The 21,244-nt window shown below is 58.3% G+C and overlaps 3 protein-coding genes across 6 annotated transcripts; 2 read left to right on the top strand and 1 right to left on the bottom strand.

Moving 5' to 3' along the window:
* The first annotated feature begins 9 nt into the window (after positions 1 to 9).
* On the top strand, positions 10 to 2,459 carry GNLY (granulysin). Of its 2 annotated transcripts, none has more exons than XM_033081200.2 (4): positions 10 to 636; positions 1,209 to 1,330; positions 1,417 to 1,527; positions 1,607 to 2,459. In XM_033081200.2, the coding sequence occupies exons 1-4, from the start codon at positions 597 to 599 to the stop codon at positions 1,772 to 1,774; spliced, it is 441 nt and encodes a 146-aa protein (XP_032937091.1). In that variant the 5' UTR covers positions 10 to 596; the 3' UTR covers positions 1,775 to 2,459. The 2 variants fall into 2 exon arrangements, with proteins under 2 accessions (XP_032937091.1, XP_032937090.1); XM_033081199.2 differs by having other exon boundaries at positions 11 to 636; positions 1,206 to 1,330.
* Positions 2,460 to 4,100: 1,641 nt separating this feature from the next.
* Positions 4,101 to 11,712, bottom strand: GCK (glucokinase). 2 transcript variants are annotated; one of them, XM_033081173.2, is made up of 10 exons: positions 11,149 to 11,712; positions 8,848 to 9,010; positions 8,574 to 8,728; positions 8,161 to 8,280; positions 7,975 to 8,070; positions 7,542 to 7,641; positions 5,710 to 5,893; positions 5,331 to 5,486; positions 4,460 to 4,693; positions 4,101 to 4,366 (listed from the first exon to the last, which is right to left on the bottom strand). In XM_033081173.2, exons 1-10 carry the CDS (start codon positions 11,191 to 11,193, stop codon positions 4,222 to 4,224), a joined length of 1,398 nt encoding a protein of 465 aa, XP_032937064.1. In that variant the 5' UTR covers positions 11,194 to 11,712; the 3' UTR covers positions 4,101 to 4,221. The 2 variants fall into 2 exon arrangements, with proteins under 2 accessions (XP_032937064.1, XP_032937065.1); XM_033081174.2 differs by lacking the exons at positions 7,542 to 7,641; positions 7,975 to 8,070; positions 8,161 to 8,280; ... (1 more) ...; positions 8,848 to 9,010; positions 11,149 to 11,712 and having other exon boundaries at positions 5,720 to 5,802.
* A 1,191-nt stretch (positions 11,713 to 12,903) lies between these two features.
* On the top strand, positions 12,904 to 20,525 carry YKT6 (YKT6 v-SNARE homolog). 2 transcript variants are annotated; one of them, XM_033081194.2, is made up of 8 exons: positions 12,904 to 13,007; positions 13,484 to 13,605; positions 16,369 to 16,451; positions 17,133 to 17,233; positions 18,561 to 18,665; positions 18,836 to 18,901; positions 19,273 to 19,374; positions 19,768 to 20,525. In XM_033081194.2, exons 2-8 carry the CDS (start codon positions 13,502 to 13,504, stop codon positions 19,801 to 19,803), a joined length of 597 nt encoding a protein of 198 aa, XP_032937085.1. In that variant the 5' UTR covers positions 12,904 to 13,007; positions 13,484 to 13,501; the 3' UTR covers positions 19,804 to 20,525. The 2 variants fall into 2 exon arrangements, with proteins under 2 accessions (XP_032937085.1, XP_032937086.1); XM_033081195.2 differs by having other exon boundaries at positions 12,913 to 13,011.
* The last annotated feature ends 719 nt before the right edge of the window (positions 20,526 to 21,244 follow it).

Raw genomic sequence — 21,244 nt, forward strand, 5'->3', positions numbered from 1 at the left:
AGTGACGTCAGAGTCACCATGGCGATAGCCGTGCGGGGTGGTGCGAGGGTCCTGCGCAGGGAACACGGAGGAGGCGTGAAGGGAACATGGGGAGGATACGGAGGGGACGGGGACCGACCCCCGTGGAACCCGTGGTGGGAAGGGGACACCGTTACCGACCCCAGAGAGGACACCAGCGCGGACCCGGGGGAGGTCTTGGGCTCCCCAGAGCCCGGAGATGTCCAAAGAGGACCCCCGGGATAGACCTAGATCTAGGGATAGACCCTCCGGAGCCCTCGGGAGTCCTGCCACTCCCTCCCCGCCCCACACTCTGGGGCAGCTTCCCTGAGGGGACGAGGCCGGGGAGGTTGGGGGTTGCTGAGCTGCCCCACGTTCCCCCCGAGGCCCCTCGTACCCCCTTCCTGCGGAGGTGGAGCTGTGAGGCAGGAAGGGCCCTGGGGAGCAGCCGTGTTGTATTTTAAAGAGTTTTGGGGTTTTGGTTCCCCACACCCGCAGCCCGCAGCACCTCTATAAAAGGTGTCAGGACGCAGTCATCCACTGTCAGTCACTGTCAGTCACTGTCAGTCACCTGCTGTCACCGGCTCAGTGGGCTCACCATGGCTGCCACCTTCCTGCTGCTGGTGCTGCTTCTGGGAGGTAATGGGCACCCTCCTGCCTCCCGGGGGGGATGGTCACCCCGAGCTGGAGGGGAGAGGAGACACATGGGGACAATGGGGATAACAGCCTGGGTGATTGAGCCTGTCTGATGACCTGTGTGTGACAGGGATAAGGCTTGTGTGGGGACAGGTACTCAGGGATGTGGGAAGGAGGACAGGGGGACAAGCAGGAGGTATGGTGGCATGGGAGTTGTGGGGATGGGGTTTTATGGGGACAAGCAGGAGGTATGGTGGCATGGGAGTTGTGGGGATGGGGTTTTATGGGAACAAGCAGGTGGGGGTGGCAGGGATGGGGTCTGTCTGAGGAGCCAGGGATAATGGGCAGGGTGCCCATGATGGGATTGGCACCTGGGGACGTTTGAGGACAGGGTCTGCATGGGGACCCAGGAAGGGCCGGAACTGAAGTATGTGAGTTCAGGCAGGAGGGATGTTTGGGATACGGCTGAATGCCTGGGGCTGGTGGTTTAGGGGTCCAGGCACCTCCAGGGCCCCTGGGGACCTCAGTGGTGGGCAACCTGCAGCCGTGCTCACCATCCTGTCTCCGTGCAGCAGCACAGGCTGCAGCCCCCCCACCCTGCCAGGGTGACCCAATGTCCTGGTGCTGGGATGTGGCCATGGCCACACACTGTGGCTGGGAGCAGCAATGCCAGGACGTCTGGGACAGCCTGGCCCTGGTAAGTGCCCCACCCCCAAGTACTGCCAGGGCCACCCTGGGATGGCAGGAGTCCAGGCAGCCCTGAGGATCTTTGTGTCTTCACAGGGGAATGTGGCTGATGGGGACAGCGTGGCGCCGGTCAGGGGGTTTAAGTGCAGCCAGTGTACCAAGGTCCTGAAGAAGATAAAGGCGCTGGCGGGTGACGACCCCGATGAGGTGAGGGGTGATGAGGGTCTGGGGGGCCAGACTGGGGGGCCTCTCCCTGTACCCCCCTGACCTGCAGTGGCTTTGGCAGGACGCGGTGGCAGCAGCGCTGCAGAAGGGCTGCCGGCTGCTGGGCAGGTCCATGGGCAGGCGGTGCCAGAAGTTTGTGAAGAAGTACAAGGACCAGATCACCGAGGGGCTGCAGAACGGAGACATGCCCCAGGACATCTGTGCTGCTGTAGGCTTCTGCCGGTCCTGAGCACAGTCAGTGCCCAGCTGTATCCTGATCCTACATCCTGTGGGCTGATCTTGCACTCTGCATCCTGTGTCCTGTGCCCTGCATCCTGCATCCCGATCCCATACCCCGTATCCTGCACCCCACATCCCAATCCTACATCCTGCATCCTGCACCATGTCCTGCACCCTGCATGACAATCCCACACCCCCTGTCCTGCACTGTCCTGTGCCCTATAACCTGATCCTGCACCCATATCCTGATCCTGCACCAAATGTCCTGCACCTGATGTCCCAATCCTGCACTGTATCCAGAACCCTCCATCCTGCACCCCACATTCTGATCCTGAATCCTGCATCCTTATTCTGAACCCTATGTCCTGCACATTGCATCCTGATCCCATATCCCTTCTCTGCATCCCACACTTTGCACCCCACACCTGCCAGAGGGGTGGGAGTGTGCTTGGGATTTCTGAACTGTCCCTGTTTAGCTCTGTAGGGTGGGGGTGAGCCAGGTCACCCCAAAGTGTGTTGTGGAGCAGGGGGAAGGCTAAAGAAGCTGCTTCTGCTGGCGCCTGACTCACCCCCCACTCTTTGCTTTCTCCACAGGCACAGCCCTGAGTGCCCCCCAAACCCCTACACCCCACAGCCCCAATGTCCCTGCAGCCCAGCCATCCCCCTCCCCCACAATAAAGTCCCTCTTCTGGCTCCATGGGTCTTTTTTCTCTGCCCTGGGGGGGACACGGTGACAAGGGCAGATGGTACCAGGCACTGGCAGGGACAGTCTGGCCCCGGCCTGCCCCCAGCAGGGCCAAGGTGACACCAGTGTTGCCAGCGGTAGTGTGGAGTGAGTGGAGTGTGGGTTGGAGTGGGTGGTCCTGACTGTCACTGTCCCCTCACTGTGCACCAGCAAATCCCCATGCCTGGCACTGCATCTGTCCCTGCACTTGGCACTGTTGCTTGTCACTTGCTTGTCACCAGCTGGGATCATCCTCACTGTCCCCAACACATGGCATTAGCACTGTCCCAGCTGAGGACAGGGAATCCCTTCTTCAGTCCCAGCCAGTCAGAGCACAGGGGAATCCCCCACACTTTTCCCCCCCACACACCTTTCCCCCCACCCGGCTGTCTTTGATTCCAGCCAATTGGAGTGCAGGGAATCTTTGCCCCTGGCCAGTCGGAACAGAGACAGCAGGTCTGTCAGGGCTGCCACCAGTCAGAGCTCAAGGGTGTCTTTCTGGTGCAAACTAATCAGGATACAGGGAATCCTGCTGGCTGGGGGCTGCAGCCAGGCAGAGCAGAGGGATCCCTGTCCCCTCCTGCAATGAGCTGTGGGGATCCCAGTGCCACCCATGGATCCGGGGGCTTCAGGAGCAGCACTTCTCAGTGCTTTGCCCTTGGGGTGACAGAGACACCCCCTGTACCCCCAGCCTCTCAACATGCACCCCCAGCCATGGGGTGCCCCTGCACTTTGTGAGGACACCAAGCCTCCTTGGTAGTCCCAGCCCCCCAGGTTGGCCCCACACCCTGTGGTGATCCAGTCCCTCCAGATGGTCTTGGATGCCCAAGAGTTACCCCAGCACCCTGAGATGTCCCTTGATCCTGAGTGCCTCCATGTCCCAGAGTGACTCCAGGCCCGTGCAGTGGCCCTAAATATCACAGATTAACCCTGGACCATCAAGACAGCCCATACCATGGGGTAGCCCCCCACCCCCAGGGCTGACCCCAACACCCTGAGTGGGCCCCAGACCCTGGAGTGTCCCAAAACCCCAAAGGGATCCCAACACCTTGTGCAGGAACCCTCCACCTTGGGGTGCTCCAGACCCTCAGAGTGGTCCAAAACACTGGGTATCTTCCAGAGCCTTCAGGGAACCACAATATGCTCCAGTACTGCCAGATCCTTAGAGGAACCCGAACACCCTGGGATGCCCATGACCCCCAGAGGGACCCCAATACTCTTCTCCAGACCCTCTGGTGAACTCAAATCTCTGGGGTGCCCCAGACCTTTCAGGAACAGTATGCCCCCCTCCATCTGGCCCATTTCTGGTGCACTCTGGTCAGCCTCTGCACCCCAGGGATCACTGGTCAGCAGCTCCTCTACCCTGACATTCCCCCCAAAGTACCCTCAAAGAACCCCTTATCTCTAGGCCAACCCCCTTGGGAGGGCTTTCCCCATGCAAAGCGGGTGGGGTCCACTGGAGTCCCCCTTGCTGCAGCTCTGTGAGGATGGGGGAGGGTGTGAGGGCACAGGAAGCTCCTTGGCTGCCCCATATGTGTGGGGCAGCCCCATGGGGGTCTCTCTACCAGCATGGAGAGAGAGGCACAAGGAGCACTGGCCAAGCAGCCCCAGAGAAGTCCACACACACCCCGTTTATTGGGGAGCCAGAGCCGCCTCCTTCCCTTGTCAGTGTCAGCTCTCACAGCACTCTGAGTAGGACCACCGGCCCCTGCCATTCCCCCTCTGAGTCCAGCTCACTGCCCCATCATGCAGGCCATCTTGCAGGCCACGGCTGAGATGAGGGCGGCCCCGCGCCCGCTGCCTTCCTCTGACTGGATGAAGGTGATGTCACAGCCAGGTGTCAGCTGCCGCACTGTGGCATGGAAATGGTCCTTGAAGCTGGGGAGTGGGAACACAGGGTCACAAATGGGCTCAAGGCTTGGGGGATGAAGGGAGAGAATAGGGATGTCATTGGGGTCTGGGGATCCCCACCTGGGATGGAGCTTGTAGACAGAGCCGTCAACACCAACAGTGATCTTGAGGGTGTCCTGGCTGCGGCTCTCCCGCATGCGATTGATGACACCAGCCAGCCCGGCCGAGCACATCTGGGCGGCCCGTGTGGACACGCTCTCACACACTCGGCGCACAATCTCACAGTCCGTCCGAGATGGCAGCAGCTCAAAGCCTGACAAGATGTTGTAGATCTGCTTGCGGTCATCAGAATCGCTGGAGTGGGGGAAGAAAAGAGGGTCAGCAAAGGCTGAAGGGTGGGGACCCTGGGTGAGGCAGCTGGAGAGGGATGGGGGAGTGATGGGATGTGGGATCCTCAACATGGGACAGTTGTATGGGGTCACAGGATGGGGAACCCCAACTGGGTCAGTCATAGCAGGTCGGTGTGGGGTGATGGGATGGGCGATCCCAACATGGGGCTGCTGTAGAGGGCTGGTGGGGGGTGATGGGACAGAGGGACCTGGAAGTGGGCCCCCCTAATATGGGGTGATGGGACATGGGGACCCCAATATGTTACTGAGCAGGCAGGTATGGATTGATGGGATCATGATGTCTCATCATGAAGAGCCTATGACATGGGACGCTGTGGTTTGGGTGGTAGGATGCAGCGACTTCAAGATGGACAGTCAGAGTAGCTAGTGTGGGGTAACAGGATAAAAGACCCCAAAAAGAGGCAGTCAAAGCAGACTGGCATGGGATGAGGGAATAGGGACATCCCCATGTGGGACACCCAGTGCAGAGTGAGAGCACAGACTCCTCAATATGCCTGCACCAGTGTGGAGTAAGAGCACAGACCTCCCAGTGCGATGCAGCCTGGCAGGCTGGTTTGGAGGTGCTACCCCTAGCCTCGTACCTCTCAATCTGGGACATGAAGCGGGTCTCAAAGGTCCCACGAGTCTTGAGCTTTTCAGAGGCCTCCCCATTGAAGAGCAGGTTCTCATCCACCAGCTTCAGCAGCACCAGCCGCACGATCTCCCCCATGTACTTCCCCCCAATGATCTTCTCGTACCTGGGTGGGGGGGAGGGGGGGCACAGGCAAGGGGGCGGCATCAGAGCTGGGATTTGAGGGGCCACATCCCACAGCACCCCCTCTTTCCTTCCCCCTCTCTTTGTTGGATGTGTTCCCGTGCATAATCATGGCCCAGGGCGAAGGACGCCTGGGGGACTGAGCCCAGCATGGTGCAGGGGTTGGGAGTGATGCCCAGAGGAACTGGATCTCTCCTATTCCTTACAGTTGCTGACCGGGGTTAAGTGAGGTCTCGTCCACCACACGGTCGTACTCCAGGAGGAACTCGTCCAGCTCCCCGGAGGCACCAAAGGCCCCCCACTCTGTGTTGACGCACATCCGCCCCTCGTCGCCCTCCACCAGCTCCACGTTGTGCATCTCCTCCATGTAGCAGGCATTGCAGCCCGTCCCTGCCGGGAACTGAGGGTGGGTCTGGGCGGCGGGGGGTAGCAGTGACACCCCCCCGCCACAGCTCTCCCATCCCAACTGGGCTAAAACTGGGATAGTATTGTGGAGCAATGGGGAAAAACAGACATGCCAGGGCAGGGGCTGGGACCTGAGCCTGAGAGACATTCCTCAACCTGGTGACTGGCACCATGGTATACACCTGGTTCAAGGGTGGCTCCAGGACATGGGGGAAAGATTTTAGGCTAAAAGAGGGGATATTTAGATTGTATACTGGGAAGAAATCCTTCCCTCTGAGGGTGGTAAGGGCTAACATGGGTTTCCCAGAGAAGCTATGGCTGCTCCAGCCCTGGAAGTGTTACGAGCCAGGCTGGACAGCCTTGTCTAGTGGAGCTGTCCCTGCCCACGGCTGGATAATCCTTAAAATTCCTTCAAACCCAAACCATTCTGTGATTTCATGAAAGCTGGTTAGGAACTTACTACATAGGTCCCAAATCTGTATCCCTACTCCATCTGACATTGGGATGCAATAGAATCATCGAATCATAGAACCATGGAATGGTTTGCATTCAAAGGGACCTTAAAATTCTTCTCATTCCACCACCCTGCCCTGGGCAGAGACACCTTTGACTAGACCACATTGCTCCAAGGATATAAGGGAAACAGCCTCAAGTTGCACCAGGGGATGTTTCTGTCAGATATTGGGAAAATTCCTTCATGGAAAGGGCTGTTCAGCCCTAGCACAGCTGCCCAGAGCAGTGATGAAGACCCTATCCCTGGGAGTTCAACAGCCATGTGGATGTGGCACTTGGGGACATGGGTTAGTGGTGGTCGTGACAGTCCTGAGGGAATGGTTGGACTCGATGACCTTAGAGGTCTTCCAACTCAAAGAATTCCATGATTCCATGCTAGACCTCATTTCAGAGTAAAAGAACTGACTGAAGAGTCAGCACCTGCTGCTCCATGAGCACCAGGATTCAGTGACTGAGATCATGGCTGAGGGCTGTCCTTGTCCTGCACTGATGAGGAGGGACATCCCTCCTTCTCCCCAGCCCTGCAGTGTCCCCACAGCGCTGGCTGGCCACGTGTCCCCATGGCAGGTTCCTGGGGGCTCTGGGCACTGTGCTGAGGCCAGCCCAGCCCCAAGAAGCTGATAAACATCCCAGTATGCTTTTACCCAGGTGAGGGGACACAGAGCCCAGATGACATGTTGGCACATGGCTGATGGCACTAAAAATAGTGAAGAGCTGGGGGAGGTGGGAGGCTGCTCTCTGTGGGGATGGGGGGATGGAGTCAGCAGGGTACAAACTCACCCCCAACCACCTGGCTCTCTGATACTAGCTGCCTTCCATGGGTTCCTATCCCTACGATGAGATGCCAGAGCCACCAACAGCCTGAGGGCAGGGCAGCCCTGTGGGGACCAGCCCTGTTATGATGACCATCCCCTTTCTACTCCCAAAGTGCTCCAAACACCATGCTGGGGCCAGGCAATGCAATTGGGTGTCCCAATCACTGGACACCTCAGTAGAGTGCTACTGCCACCCCCCATCCTTGGTGTGTCTCCCCAAAAGGATGGGGGAAGCAGCAGGGGAGCAGGGCCATGGGACAGTTCCCTGTGCCCAGCCACATGTCCCTGTAGAAGGGGCATCTTACCCACAATCATCCCAACCTCGCACCGGTGATCTTCGTAGTAGCAGGAGATCATCGTGGCCACCGTATCATTCACCATCGCTACCACATCCATCTCGAAGTCCTGGGGACAGAGACCATTGTGGGCTCATGGGGGGGTCAGGCCCCATGACAGGCAGGTTTGGGGTGGATGATCCCCAAGGGTGAGGACCTGGGCATGTGCCATGCACATGTGTGCGCACACATGTGGAACAGCCCTGCCCAGAGACACACTTGGCTCCAGCAGCCCCATCATGGGGACAACTATGCTCCAGTGGTCCCTTCCTGGGGGCACACCAGGCACCAGTGGCCTTGCTGCAGGCACAGCCAGGCTTGAGTGAGCCCATGGCAGGGACAGCCAGCGGTGCTGGGGTCTCTGCACCGTGGTGGTACCAGCACGGCTGTCTGATCCTCTCACCCCTCGCCGTTTGATGGCATCCCTCAGCAGCCCCACCACGTTGTTCCCTTCTGCGCCAGAGGCTTTGAAGCCCTTGGTCCAGTTCAGGAGGATGCCCTGGAATGGGGGTCAGACCAAAATGAGGCTGTGGGTGTAGGTGAGGCTTGGAGACCTCTAAGCTCTCGTGCTGCCAGGCCACCCCCTCACCTTGTCGATGTCCTCATGTCGCACAGGGAAGGAGAAGGTGAAGCCCAGGGGCAGTTTTTTGTGCTTCATCTGGTGCTTGTCCAGGAAATCAGAGATGCACTCGGAGATGTAGTCAAAGAGCTGGAAGACAGGAGGTCCAGCCTTTCCCAAGAGATGTCCCCACCCTCCCACTGCCCTTGGACAGACGCTGTCCCCCACCATGAGTTCCCCAGGCCTGGCCAACCCCAGCTTCTGCTGGCTGGATGGATGGGGGTGTCCCCTCCAGTGTTCCCATTGAAACACACACGACAAAAGGACCAGAATGGGATGGGATGGGATGGGATGGGATGGGATGGGATGGGATGGGATGGGATGGGATGGGATGGGATGGGATGGGATGGGATGGGATGGGATAACCCGTGTGCTCCACTGACCATCTCAGCTGTCCCAGTCATGGCATCCTCCGGGATGGAATACATCTGGTGCTTCGTCTTCACCTTCCACTGCCCCTCCTCCCCCTCACCCACCTTCACCAGCATCACACGGAAATTGGTGCCACCCAGGTCCAGTGACAGGAAATCTCCCACCTCTGCAAAGCCAGGGAGAGGGGGAGAAGGTGATGGACTCTTTGTAGGCTCAGCCTTTCACACGGAGCTTGATGAGGTCTGAGGAAGGAGTGACACACAAGGGACTGAAGTGACACCGTACCAGAGCCCTCGGGAGTGGAGCGGACATAGGTGGGAAGCATTTTGACAGAGGCTTCCTCATGTGTCTCCAGCTTGAGCCCTCGGTCCATTTCCTTCTGCATCCGGTACATCACCTTCTTCAGGTCCTCCTCCTTCAGACGGAACTCTGACAGGATCTGCTCCACCTGCGCACAACACAGCATCAGCCAGGGACCAGGGATATGGGATGCAAGGTGCCTGAACTGCAAGAAATAATGAGATTTCCCTTCCCCCAGCCCTGGTTTTCCCCCCTTGGAACATGGACACCCTGAAATGACTTATCCTATCGCCCTGCTATTCCCTGGCTGCTGAACAGAGCCACATCCATAGGACCATCATAAGGCACCAAGTCCCCTCCTGGTGCTGCCTGCAGGATGCCACAGTCAACTCTGGGGTCCTTGGGGACCGGGGTTGGCACTAGGGTTCTGCCATCCATGTCACCCAGCTTAATTTTTTGTATGGTTGTGTAGAAGCTGGCACCATTCCAGCAGTGACCTGGGACATCCCATCTTGATGAATTTCAGGGTCATTCCCAGCAAGTACTTCTGGTCATGCCATTGAGGAGTGCAGCATCTCCCACCAAGGACATGGGATTTTTTTATGATGAAGATGCTGGTGTATCTTTCGTGTTCCCCTGGGAGGATCCCTCTCCCTGTATCCCACTGGGAATTGTGAGTACCATTTTTTGCCCATCACATGTGGGGCTAATATGGGGCAGAGGGCAGGCAGGGAGGAATATTCTTAGGGATTGCTGCCTTGTCTTGCTGCCAGGGAGAGCCGCAGGGCCCACTCCAGGGAAGCACCTGGCAAGCAGGATCCGTGTTTATCCTTTCCGTAGCAACCCCAGGCTTGGCGCAGCCTCCATTAGCCGGCAGGGCTGGGGGCAGGTGCCCCGGCTGTCAGATGGAGCCGGAGCCGGCACTCCTCCACCAGCTGCAGTCGGCAGCATTAGGGCTCATTAGTCACTTGGCTCCGGGTAGGCTCCAATGCTCTTGCCGGCACACAGATGTTTGCCTTGAGGCTGCTGCTGTTTCCTGACAGGTTTTGGGGTAGAGGGCTCAGGAAAGTGTTTGGGGTGTGGTTTAGAGCACCCAACACTGGAGGCACCCCTTGCCGTGGCTCAGTTCAGCTGCCCTCCGTCCTGGCACATCACCTGGCCCCTAATGCCATGACTGCAACATAGACCGCCCCAGAATGGGGCCGGGCACCCACAGCAGCATTGTGGTGAGGTCTGCCCTGATCCAGAGGGCATTTGGCCCAGAATGACTAGAAAAATCCTGACAGTAAAAGCATGGAGCTGGATTTGATCACCTCTCCTAGGTTGCTGGCTGAAGGCATTTAGTGCTAATCCATCCCATGGTGCTGCTTGGTGTGGGAACACCAGATCTGCCATGGCCAGAGGGCCCCCGTCCCAAGGCTGGCACCCAGGAGTCTGAATTTTATTTCTACAGTGTTTTTTCCGTCTCAGCACCACATGTCCCTACTCATCTCTTCAGCCGCCTTCAAAACAATGGGTTTGGCCCTACCCTGGCAGGATTTAGGTCTTCCCACATGATGTTATCTGGCTTTCAGCTTCCCATGGAAATGTGCTCCAATGCATCCCACAAAAGGGATGGAGCTGGGAACCATGTGGCTGCTGGCTGCAGTGGCCAGTGACACCCGTCTCTGCTGGTCCAGCATGTGACGAGTCCCCTCAGTGTCCCCTTGGCATCCCCTCAGTGTCCCAGTAGGCAGCATGGAATGTCCTCACCCATGACCCCATGAGGTCCCATGTGGGAGAGGATGCTTCCCACAAACAACTGGTTTTTGACTGGGGATGAGCTGTGCGCCATTCTGCTGGGTGCCTCAGTGACAAAGAAGACAGCCAGCTGAAGGAGGTGACAGGCCCCATCTCATCCTGGGGATGCAGCTGCATGGCTGCAAGATGCCCAGGATGATGGTTGAATGGTGGGAGTATCCCAGCCCAGCAGAATGTCCCACACATACTCCCAGCTCCATCACGAGCCCTCAGTGCTGTAGGGCCTGTGCTGTGCTGAGGATGACCTCAGGGAAGGGGACCTCCCTGGGACATGTTGGGCTGCCCTCAAGCTGCCCGGGAGATGGTGTCCTCCCCAGCAGCCATCCTCTGGGATACCTCTGCTGGGACCTTGGGAGATGCCGGGAGCACCTGGCCTCTCACTCCAGGAAAGGCTGGAACCCCAGTGAGGATCCACACTCTTACCCACACCCACTGGACACCCCCTGCCCCACTAGCCCCCCAGCATTGCCCTGGCAGCAGCCTCACCTTCTCCTTCCTGCTGCTCTCCATCCTGGCTCGGTGATCCAGCATGGGGGCAGGTGGCGGGGTGGGGTGGGCTACGGGCCAAGCCGTGCCCCCCTCAGCCTCTGTGTCCCCACCGTGGTGCCTGGCCAGGGGGATCCCCCTGCCTTGTCCTGGAGGGTGTCTGGCAGGCTCTGGGCTGCTCTGTCCCTTGCTCCACACGCGGATGCTCCACTTTTGCTGCGTTATCTCATCTGATGCTCCAGTCCAGCACCCACTGAGGGAGTCCCGATGCCCCCAAGCCTCAAGCAGAAGGGCAGGAAGTGGGGCCCGGGGCCCTGGTGGGATCAGCCATGTCGCCCCACATCCTTTGCTCCAGAGGGGGTTCCACTCACGCTTTCCTTCTTGCTTCCTTAATGTGTCAATAAATTCCCGGGCTGATGTTAGCGCGGGGGCCTAGCCCAGAGCAGCGGGCTCTGGCACCCCGTAGGGACCCCCCGGTGTGTTGGCGAGGCTCGGCCAGGACCCTCCCCGCAGGGGCCGGTGGCCCCGTCACGCGAAGCACCACGCCCCGGGTTACCCGTGTCCCCGTTGCCATACCAACGGCTCGATGGTGGTGGCAAGCACTCCACCGGCCGGCTTGGCAACCGGCATGCTCCCATGGAGACCGCGGACACAGCATGGCCTACAGACACCCGCGGAGGGGCGAGGGCGACTGGGAAGCGCTCCGAGTCCCTAGGATGGGAAGGGATCCAGTGGTGCTGGGATTGACACCAGGCGTCGCAACAGATCGGGGATGGGTGCTGGATTTGAGGACAGGGATGGAGCCACGTCATCCCCCCGGTGTTGCGGAAACAGGGGACTGTGGAGGTCCAGATGGAATGAGGAACACCCTTGGTCTTGGGTGCACCCCAAAACCTCCTGGTGTTGGTGTGTGGCAGCATCTCCTCAGACACAGAGCTGAGGAGGGTCCCCGGGAAGTCCGGATGGGTGTCAGGGGTGACAGCCACAGCGGGAGCTCTGGGGAAGGCAGAGCAGGGCCTGGGGGTTGCAGGGTCACCCCTCCGAGCCTCACCTGCCCAGAGCAGCGGGTACTGGAGGGCACAGGAGGGCTCTGCCAGCAGTGCCCGTGTGCTGGTGCCCACCCACAGAGGGGTCCTCACACCTCTGAGTGGTCCGAAACCCTCAGCAGGTTCACCCAGCCCTCGTCAGTACACCTCCACCATGGGGCAGAACCGCCCCACGGAAGGGTCCCCACTCCCCAGGTGTGCCCCAGCATCCGGGGGAGGCTGTTGCCCCCGCGGGGCCCCTTCTCCGAGAGGGTCACCAGACTAACAAGGAGAGGCTCTCGCACAGGGAGTCCCGCCCCACACAGAGGGACCCCTGCCCCACTCAGGGAGTCCCACCCCACACCACAGAGGGAGCTCCCGCCCCACACAGGGGAGTCCCGCCCCACACAGAGGGACCTCCGCCTCACAGAGGGACCCCCGCCCCACTCAGGGAGTCTCACCCCACACCACAGAGGGAGCTCCCGCCCCACACAGGGGTCCCCGCCCCACATCAAACAGGCCCCGCCCCCGCGGCCCCGCCGGTCGGGCACAGCGCCCCCTGCTGGCCGCCATGAGCAACGAACCCCGCCCCACGCCGCCAGGGCGGCACTGATTGGTGGCGCGGCTGACGCCGGACCGAGGGTGGGGGGCGGGCGGTGATTGGTCAGAATGCCGGGGAGGGGGGAGGAGGGGGCGCAATGAGTTTGGCGTGTGCGCAGTGCAGAAAGAGTCCCGTGGCAACACCGGCACTTTGGCACTTCCGGCCGCCGTGTTCCACTTCCGGGTCGCGCCATCGCCCCTCGGCCGCCTCCTGCGCTGAGCCGTGATCGCAGCGTCGGTACCGGGGCGGGCTGGGGGCTGCACTGGGGGCTCTCGGTCGTGCTGAGTCATTGCGGGGAACTGGGCTGTACAGGGAAAAGCGGGGCTGGGCCAGCTGGGCTTCCTGGGGGCCGAGGGCAAGGTTGTACTGGATTGTAGTGGGTTGTACTGGGTTGTACTGGATTGTACTGAGGAGTGGACGCGTTACACTGCGTGGAGGGGCTCGGTTTTACTGAGCTGTACTGGGGTGGATGCTGGGTTACACCGGGCCAGCTGGGACAGGTAAGGGTAGGGGCTGGTTAGGCTGGGCGGGAGTCGGGATGAGGAGTCAGGCACGGCTCCGGGGGTGGGGAGGTTCTGCCTCACTGGGATGGCATTTAAAGGACGGAAAGAGGGTTTGGTGGGAGCCCCAGGCACAGGGGTGGCATAGGGAGGTCCGAGGGTGTTCTAGCCCCTGCATGGCCTCACCCCCCACCCTTCCTTTCCCCCAGGCCCACGGAGCCGCCACGATGAGGCTCTACAGCCTAAGTGTCCTTTACAAAGGTGACCCTAAAGTGCATTTGCTCAAAGCTGCCTATGACGTGTCCACCTTCAACTTCTTTCAGAGATCCAGGTGGGTGCCAGGCAGCTGGAACCTCTGGGGGAAAATTGCTTCTGTGTGCCCTAGGCTGGCATGTAGCTCAGGCAGGACCTTGGGAGGGTAAGCAGAAGCTTTTGGTAGGTTTTCTGTTTCACTGCAGTTCCTGAGAACCTCTTGAAGCTGTGAAACAAAGCAGGAACATGCTGTGGAATAAGTTGTTCCCCGTGCCTGCTTCAAATGGTAAAGGAGTTAGGAAATTCCTCTGGGACCCAAATTTTACATGCCAAGGCTTTATGGAGCCTCAGGCACATTTGGTTCTGTAATTCCAGGGGTGAAGGGGAAAGACTGAAGTAAGACTGTCTTAAAAAACTTTCTTAGCCAGATGTGCAAGTGGGACCATGGAGCAGTGCCAGTGTGTGATGTCAGCTCCATTTGCAAAACACTCTGTAGCTGCAGCTCTGGTTTTCCCAAATCCTGAGAAAATTCCCTGTGTGGTTGTGCTGTGGGCTTCCCCCACAGCAGGCTGTGTCTCTGCTTAAAGAAAAGTCTGGGATTTTGGGAAGAGCAGTGAAGTTTGGGGAGCAGGGTGGTGTGTGCATGTCAGCCTTGTAGCTGTTCCCAGGATTTGATGCTTGTCCTAGGCTCATTCACAGGTGATGCTCAGAGGGCCTGCAACAGCTTGGCCCAGGTGTGATGTTTAAGGTGTGTTTAGTTGAAGTCTGGAGTTCCCAGTGAGTTGGGTTGAAGGGTTGGAGTTGGGATAACCAGGGCTGTGGCTCCTGGAAGCTGTGGAACCTGCTGGGCAGGAGCACAGGGCTGGGCTGTGCCAGTGCCTCATGTCTGCTGAACATCTACCAAGGAATTTGGCAGGGTCAGGAAGGCAGAGGGAAATATTGAGTGGGCAGTTCCTTCTGGAATACTGGGAAATAAAAGCAGTGTTCCCATTGGAAGAGCTGTCCTTGAAGAAGATACATACTGGGATCTAACTGACATATGGCTGGACTCAATGATCTTAAAATGTTTTTTGCATTGTATGTATGAAACCCTGGGGTCATGGTGGGGGCTGTGGCTGACATCAGATCCCTCAACTTGGAGGAAGGTGTCCCTGCTCCCTTTCTGCCAAAGTAGGGATGTTCAGAATGTTCAGGAATCCTTGGGCTGGACTTTTCTCTGCAATGCCTGAAACCCCAACAGTCCAGAATCTCCTGGAACTGGTGTCCAGGCTGGGAGGAATGCAGACCCCTCCAAGGGATGTAAACTGTGAGAGGCAATTTCCCCTCTGGCGTTGCTTCCAGCGGTGGGAGGTCATCAGAAAAACCTTGGTCTTTGCCATGCCAGTGTCTGTGTGCAGTGACATTTCCTTGCTGCCATGGCACATCCCAAGCTGGAACTGTCCCACTCCTTGGTGTTTGGCAAACTCTAACCTGATCCTTGATAAATATTCCTTCCTGGGATTTTCCAGCAGATCTGGGGAATGTGTTGCCTCACATTGGCTAATCCCAGCATGCCCAGGATGTGATGTTTTGGAAACAGGTTTATTTTACTCCTGCTCATTATTTTTGGCCTCTTTTCCTTTGTGGTGGGTTGACGAGGGATCACTGAGGAGCCTGTTGGACAGGCCTGACCCTGGCCTCAGGAATGTTTTCCAAACTTAGAGCGAATCTGTCTTTAGGATATTCTTTAACTTTGACTCACAGTGGTGGCTGGGTGCCTGGGGGGGGTCAAACATCCCTCTGGGATGGGGAGGGTGTCCCCAGCATGGGCAGGGGGAGTTGTGACCCTGTGACTTGCTCAGGTAAAACTCTACCTACAGAGCTGTCTCAGGCTCTGGGACTTTAGTCAGCAGTGCCCTGGCAGTGCCCTAACATCCCTGTCCTGTCATTGTCCTGCTCTGCCCTGCACTGAGGGAGGTCTGAGTCCTGGGGCAGTTTTGGGCACAACAATATAAAAAAAGACATTAAGGCATTGGAGGGCATCTAAAGGAGGCCTCAAGGATGGGGGAAGGAGTGTCTGAAGGCATTTCAGGTATTCTGCTGGAGGGGACTGAGGAGAGACCTCACTGTGCTCCTCAACATCCTCCCAAGGGGCAGCAGAGAAGCAGCTCCTGTCTCTGCTCTCTGTCAACAGTGACAGGGCCCGAGGGAATGGCTGGAGCTGTGTCGGGGGGGGGTTAGGTTGGATATCAGGAAAAGACTTTTTTCCCCCAAAGGGTATTTAGGCTCCCCAGGGCAGTGGTCACAGCATGAAGCCTCAGTTCAAGAAGTGTTTGAGCAGTGCTCTCAGGGACAGGGTGGGATGGTTGGGGTGTTCTGTACAGAGCCAGGGGTTGGGCTCTGTGATTGTGATGAGTCCCTTCCAGTTCAGCGTGTTTTATGATTCTGTGATTCCAGTGGAAGATGTCAGCAGGGGGTGGAATGGGGTGGTCTTCCAACCCAAATCATTCCATGAGTACATGATGCAGCTGGTCACCAGGTGTTGGCCAGGCAGAGACAGGTTCAGTGGTATTTTTGCTTTCTGCTAAATCCCCAGAAAGGAAGTTCAGCCCAAGGACACAAATCTGTCACTGCAGCTTGAGGACTCTGGGTGCTCCCCTGGGTCTGGGTGGTGGCTGGAGGTGTCTGTTGCCACTCCACAGAGGTTCAGGGTCCAGCCTCTTCCCCGAGGAAAACCCACCACTCAGCTGCAGCCTTACTGCCCAGACATGGGGGCTGGGGAGGAAGGGTTTGTTGGCCTGGGGAGCTGTGGGATAGCTGGTGTCCCCAGCATTGCCCTGAACCTGGTGCTGTGTCCCTGCAGTGTGCAGGAGTTCATGACGTTCACGAGCCAGCTGATCACGGAGCGCTCGGCGCTGGGCAGCAGGGCCTCGGTCAAGGAGCAAGGTGAGAGCTTCCTCTGGCCCTGCTCCTGGGAAAAGTCACCAAACCCAGGGCCTGGGTGGGCAGTGCTGCTGGTGGGAGCTGCTGATCCGGGTGTGAACCTGGCCTGGGATGGCAGAGGTTCTGTTCTGCAGGGACCCTGCTCCAGTATCTGCACTCTCCTTTGAGACCCCTGGAGCTGTTGGCTTGCAGCCCCCTCAACTTCCAGACCACCCCACTGCTGAATGGCTGTGTGAGCTTTGCCATGCAAGTCCAGGCTCCATATCCCAAATTCTCATTTCATTTCAGCCTCTCTGTCCTGCTTCACGTGCCTCCCAAGCCCCATGACATGGGGGACACAGCCTGGATTGGCTGCTGGAGCCTCTTTAATGACACCCCAACCTTGTTATTAATTAAAATCAATTCAAATCAGGCTGAGCTCTTCCTGGTTACCGTGGGACGTGACTTTCATGTCCCACACTGAGTGGCATGGCTGTGGATCCCTGCCACAGCACAATTTGAGGCTGAGCCCCAAATTTTAAGGCCTTCCTACTTTTCTAATGAAGTAATAAAACACGCAGGTGCTGATGACACCTTCCAGGGTGTTTTAGGGTAGGGGGGAAACTGAGGGGCTGGCTGGAGGGTGGTGAGTGTGGGGAAGGCTTGGGACCTTTGCTACCTCTCTGACAGGAGTTTTCTCCCCAGAGTACCTGTGCCATGTGTATGTCCGGAGCGATGGGCTCGCCGGAGTAGTGATTGCAGACAATGAATATCCACAGCGGGTTTGTTTCACCTTGCTGGACAAGGTAAGGGTGTGTGCTGGGAGCTGCTCCAGAAGGCTCCTCCTGTCTCCCTGCCCTAGCACACACAGGGCTTTTTGAACAGTCAGGGCTGGCCACCTCGGTCTGGGCATTGCTCTGGTCCTTGTTTGCCAAGACTGTTTATGTCTCTGCCCTCAGCTCATTCAGAAGGGGTGGAGGAGGAGGAGGGTCACCAAGGTGGTCAGAGTGCAGGAGCACCTCTCATGGAATCATGGAATTGTTTTGGTTGGAAAAGCCCTCCAAGACCATTGAGTCCAACCATTCCCCCTACATGGTCAAGGCCACCTTTAAACCATGTCCTCAAGTGCCATGTTCACATGTTTTTTTGTATGCTTCCAGGGATTCTACCACTACCCTGGGCAGCCTGGACAACCTTTTCCATGATGGAATTTTCCCACTATCCAACCAGAACCTCCCCTGGCCCAGCCTGAGGCCGTTCCCTCTCCTCCTGTCCCTGTTCCCTGGGAGCAGAGCCCGACCTCCCCTGGCTGCCCCCTCCTGTCAGGGAGTTGTGCAGAGCCACAAGGTCCCCCCTGAACCTCCTTTTCTCCAGGCTGAGCCCCTTTCCAGCTCCCTCAGCCACTCCTGGGGCTCCAGCCCCTTCCCCAGCTCCATTCCTGTCTCTGGACATGCTCCAGCCCCTCAATGTCCTTCTTGCCACGAGGGGCCCAGAGCTGGATGCAGCACTCAAGGGGCCTCAGCATTGCCAGCGCAGAGGATGGCACTGGCCTGGACCTGTGGCCACACTATGGCTGGTACAGGCCAGGGGCCACCTGGACTCATGTCCAGCCGCTGCCACCAGCGCCTCCAGGTCCTTCTCCATTGGCAGTTTTCCAGCCACTGCCAGGGAGACAAGCTGGGACATCTGGGTTATCCAGCCTAGAGAAGGCTCCAGGGAGACCCCAGACCCCCTTTCAGTACCTAAAGGGGCTCAAAGAGAGCTGGAGAGGGACTTGGGACAAGGGCCTGGAGTGACAGGACAAGGGGGAATGGTTTCCCACTGCCAGAGGTCAGGGTTAGATGAGAGATTGGGAAGAAGTCCTTCCCTGTATGGTGGTAGGGACTGACACAGGTTTCCCAAAGAAGCTGTGGCTGCCCCATCCCTTGAAGTGTTCAAGGCCAATTTGGGAAGGGCTTGGAGCAGCCTGGTGTAGTAGAAAGTGTCCCTGCCCATGGCAGGGTTGTGGATGAGCTGTAAGGTCCTTCCCCAAAAATCTCCAGATCTTCTGTTTTGAGGAGCAAAATCCTTCCAGCCACTGTGGCCCCACAGCAGTGGCTCTGGGGGGGTAAGTACTGCTTCCTCACCTGGCAGGTGCTGGATGAGTTCTCCAGGCAGGTCAGCAAGATGGACTGGCCCACAGGGTCACCTGCCACCATCAGCTACTCTGCCTTGGATGGATATCTCAGCAAATACCAGGTACAGATCTCTGGGACCCTGCAGGGCACCAGGACAGAGGGTTCCTGTGTTGCCTGCAGCCCTGAAAATGGCAGGGGACACGGGCAGCACTGGCACATGCTGGGATCCCAGTGCACTGGGGGACCCTGGTGTCTCTGTGGTGGTGACAGTGCTGTGTCATTTCTCCCTAGAACCCCCGGGATGCTGACCCAATGACCCGAGTGCAGGCAGAGCTGGACGAGACCAAAATCATCTTGGTGAGGCTGCAGGGATGCTCCTGCCTGCACAAGCCAGTGGGGACCCTGGGGGCACGTTCTGGGGCAGAGTAGAGTCACCTCAGGCCATTCCCCAGATACCTTCCTGGTGTGGGAGCTTCCTTTTCTCTTTCCCCTTTTTCCCTTTCCCCATTTTTTTCTCCTTGGGCTTTTCCCAGCTGGCTGGACACAAGCACCAGAGCTCTGACCCCTCCTCCAAATGCTTGTCTCCTCTGTCTGGTGACCCCGTGGGAAGTTCCCATCTCCCTCGGGGCTGCAGAACTGGGTGGAGCTGTAGGAAGCTGGGATGAAGGATGATGGGATGAGAGTGGTGTGGGGCGGGTGCTGGGGCTCAGCCCACGTTTCCTTGGCAGCACAACACTATGGAATCACTGCTGGAGCGTGGGGAGAAGCTGGATGACCTGGTCTCCAAATCAGAGGTGCTGGGAGCACAGTCCAAAGCCTTCTACAAAACGGTGGGTGTGGAGAGTCATCTCCTTCCTGGAGGAGCTGGGAATGAGTGGAGTGTCATCCTGAACCCTGGGGCACAGCTCTGGCTGCCAGGCAGGGATCACCCCTGTTGCCACAGGCCTTGGGTCTGGAGAGAACCTGGCTGCCCAAATTCCAGCTGCAGAGCCCCCCAGCCCCTCGCTGGGGGTATCCTGCACCCTGCCCTGGGTGGGAGGTGATGCCCATCCCAGTTCCTGGCACCAGCTCTGACCAAAAGGGAAGGAGCCTCTGGGTCATCAATCTTTGTGCTTTGCTGGCCTATTCTTGCAGGAGAAGGGCTGTGTGGGACCACAGGTGGGTGGCCCTGGGACCCCCAAACCCTTGGGGAACTTTACAGATGGTTTTACTTCTCTTCTCAGGCCCGAAAGCAGAATTCCTGCTGTGAAATCATGTGATGTGGAGCCCGGGGTTCCACCTCTGGACCACCAGCTCTCCACCCCCCTCCACAGCCATCCCAGGGGTGTTCCTGGGCCTGGGCCAGGGATCCTCAGCCCCCTCATGTGACTGTTGTCCACCTTGAGGGGCCACTAATGCTGGCACCGGACTGACAACCGTGGGGGGAGGTCCACACTGAAGATCCTCCACCCTCACTGTTCTGGGACAGCTTGGACCAGGGGGCACCCGGCCATGCACTCCCCTGCCTTCACACTCCCTGGGAAGCCTGGAGGAGCCCCCCACTGCTGTCCAGGGGGCTGAGGGGACAGGCAGAGCCCCCCTGCTGCCATCCCAGGGGCTGGGGGACTTTTATGTATTTGTGTCCTAAGGGTGAGCTGGGAGGGGGTGGGAGAAGGGGGGAAAGGAAAATAGTTTTTTGGGTGGGGGATGCCCACTGCCTCCTTGGGCAGCTTCTCCCCGTGCTGGTGAGCTCAGAGCTGTGTCCTGGTGCTAGGGGAGGGGGGGGAGCTCACCAGCCTGCCCTTCACCTCAAGGCCCCTCCCCTGCTCCAACCAGCCAGGGTGGGGGGCTCAGCACCTGTCAGGGCCCAGCAGCCCTCACTGCCTCCTCTTCCTACTCAGGAAGGGAAAAGTTGGGCTTGGGCTGTACCTTGCAGTGCTCTGGTTGTTTCCATGCCCTGCCTGCACTGGGCAGGGGGATAAAGTAATCTTTGGCAGTTGTAGCCCTGTTCCCTCCCTTTCTGCGGCGTCCCGGGGTGGGAATTCAGACAGACATGTCCTGGGCACCCCAGCAGGGATGGATGCACTTGGCCTTCCCTCTCCATCTCTTACTTTAACGATCATTGTTTTTTCCTCATAATTTATTTGCAGTTTTCCCGAGACAAAAACAAAATCAGAGTCATCTTTTACACTTACAAGGCTCAGAAAGAAAAGACAAAGGGTTTTTTGGGGGAGGGGCATGGGGGGATATGCTGGAGAGGGGGAGACAGAAAAAGAATGAGAGAAAAGGGGAGGAAAGAGAAAAATTTGGCAACGATCCACCAGCATTCATGGGACAGGAACAGCTCAGCTCCTCAACATACAGCATTAGCGCCCGAGGGTTGCTCCCGCGCAAAGGGCATGCAGAGAAATCATCAGAATAATTAAAAAATAATTAATATCCCCTGCCCATCCCACCCCCTCCCCCCAGCCAAAACCAGCCCTCAGCATGGTGGGGATGCCCTGGGGAATCGTGTGGGGAGTGCCTGGGAGTGGAGTGATGCCTCCCCAGGGATGGGGGGTTGGGGGTGATGGGGTCCCCCCGAGCGCTGGCCAGGGGAGGGGGGGTGCAGGATGTGCTGCCGGTGCCCCCGTGCCGGGGCAGTCCCCGGCGGAGCAGCCTGTGCCCCCTAAGAGACCCATTCTCTTAGTCTAAAGTGCTTTCAATGCTGCGTCAGTGCTG

The sequence above is a fragment of the Catharus ustulatus genome, chromosome 27, assembly GCF_009819885.2.
Source record: "Catharus ustulatus isolate bCatUst1 chromosome 27, bCatUst1.pri.v2, whole genome shotgun sequence".
NCBI classification, from domain to species: domain Eukaryota; kingdom Metazoa; phylum Chordata; class Aves; order Passeriformes; family Turdidae; genus Catharus; species Catharus ustulatus.

What these genes read in the sequence shown, in the direction of transcription:
- GNLY (XM_033081199.2), top strand. Translation starts at nt 597, where the DNA reads ATGGCTGCCACCTTCCTGCTGCTGGTGCTGCTTCTGGGAG. An exon ending in GCTGGTGCTGCTTCTGGGAG is followed by an intron (nt 637 to 1,205) that starts GTAATGGGCACC and finishes GTCTCCGTGCAG; the next exon opens with CAGCACAGGCTGCAGCCCCC. An exon ending in CGGGTGACGACCCCGATGAG is followed by an intron (nt 1,528 to 1,606) that starts GTGAGGGGTGAT and finishes TGGCTTTGGCAG; the next exon opens with GACGCGGTGGCAGCAGCGCT.
- GCK (XM_033081173.2), bottom strand. Translation starts at nt 11,193, where the DNA reads ATGCTGGATCACCGAGCCAGGATGGAGAGCAGCAGGAAGGAGAAG. An exon ending in GACATGAGGACATCGACAAG is followed by an intron (nt 8,071 to 8,160) that starts GTGAGGGGGTGG and finishes CCCCCATTCCAG; the next exon opens with GGCATCCTCCTGAACTGGAC. An exon ending in CGAGGTTGGGATGATTGTGG is followed by an intron (nt 5,894 to 7,541) that starts GTAAGATGCCCC and finishes AGTTCCCGGCAG; the next exon opens with GGACGGGCTGCAATGCCTGC.
- YKT6 (XM_033081194.2), top strand. Translation starts at nt 13,502, where the DNA reads ATGAGGCTCTACAGCCTAAGTGTCCTTTACAAAGGTGACCCTAAAGTG. An exon ending in GATATCTCAGCAAATACCAG is followed by an intron (nt 18,666 to 18,835) that starts GTACAGATCTCT and finishes ATTTCTCCCTAG; the next exon opens with AACCCCCGGGATGCTGACCC. An exon ending in CCAAAGCCTTCTACAAAACG is followed by an intron (nt 19,375 to 19,767) that starts GTGGGTGTGGAG and finishes TTCTCTTCTCAG; the next exon opens with GCCCGAAAGCAGAATTCCTG.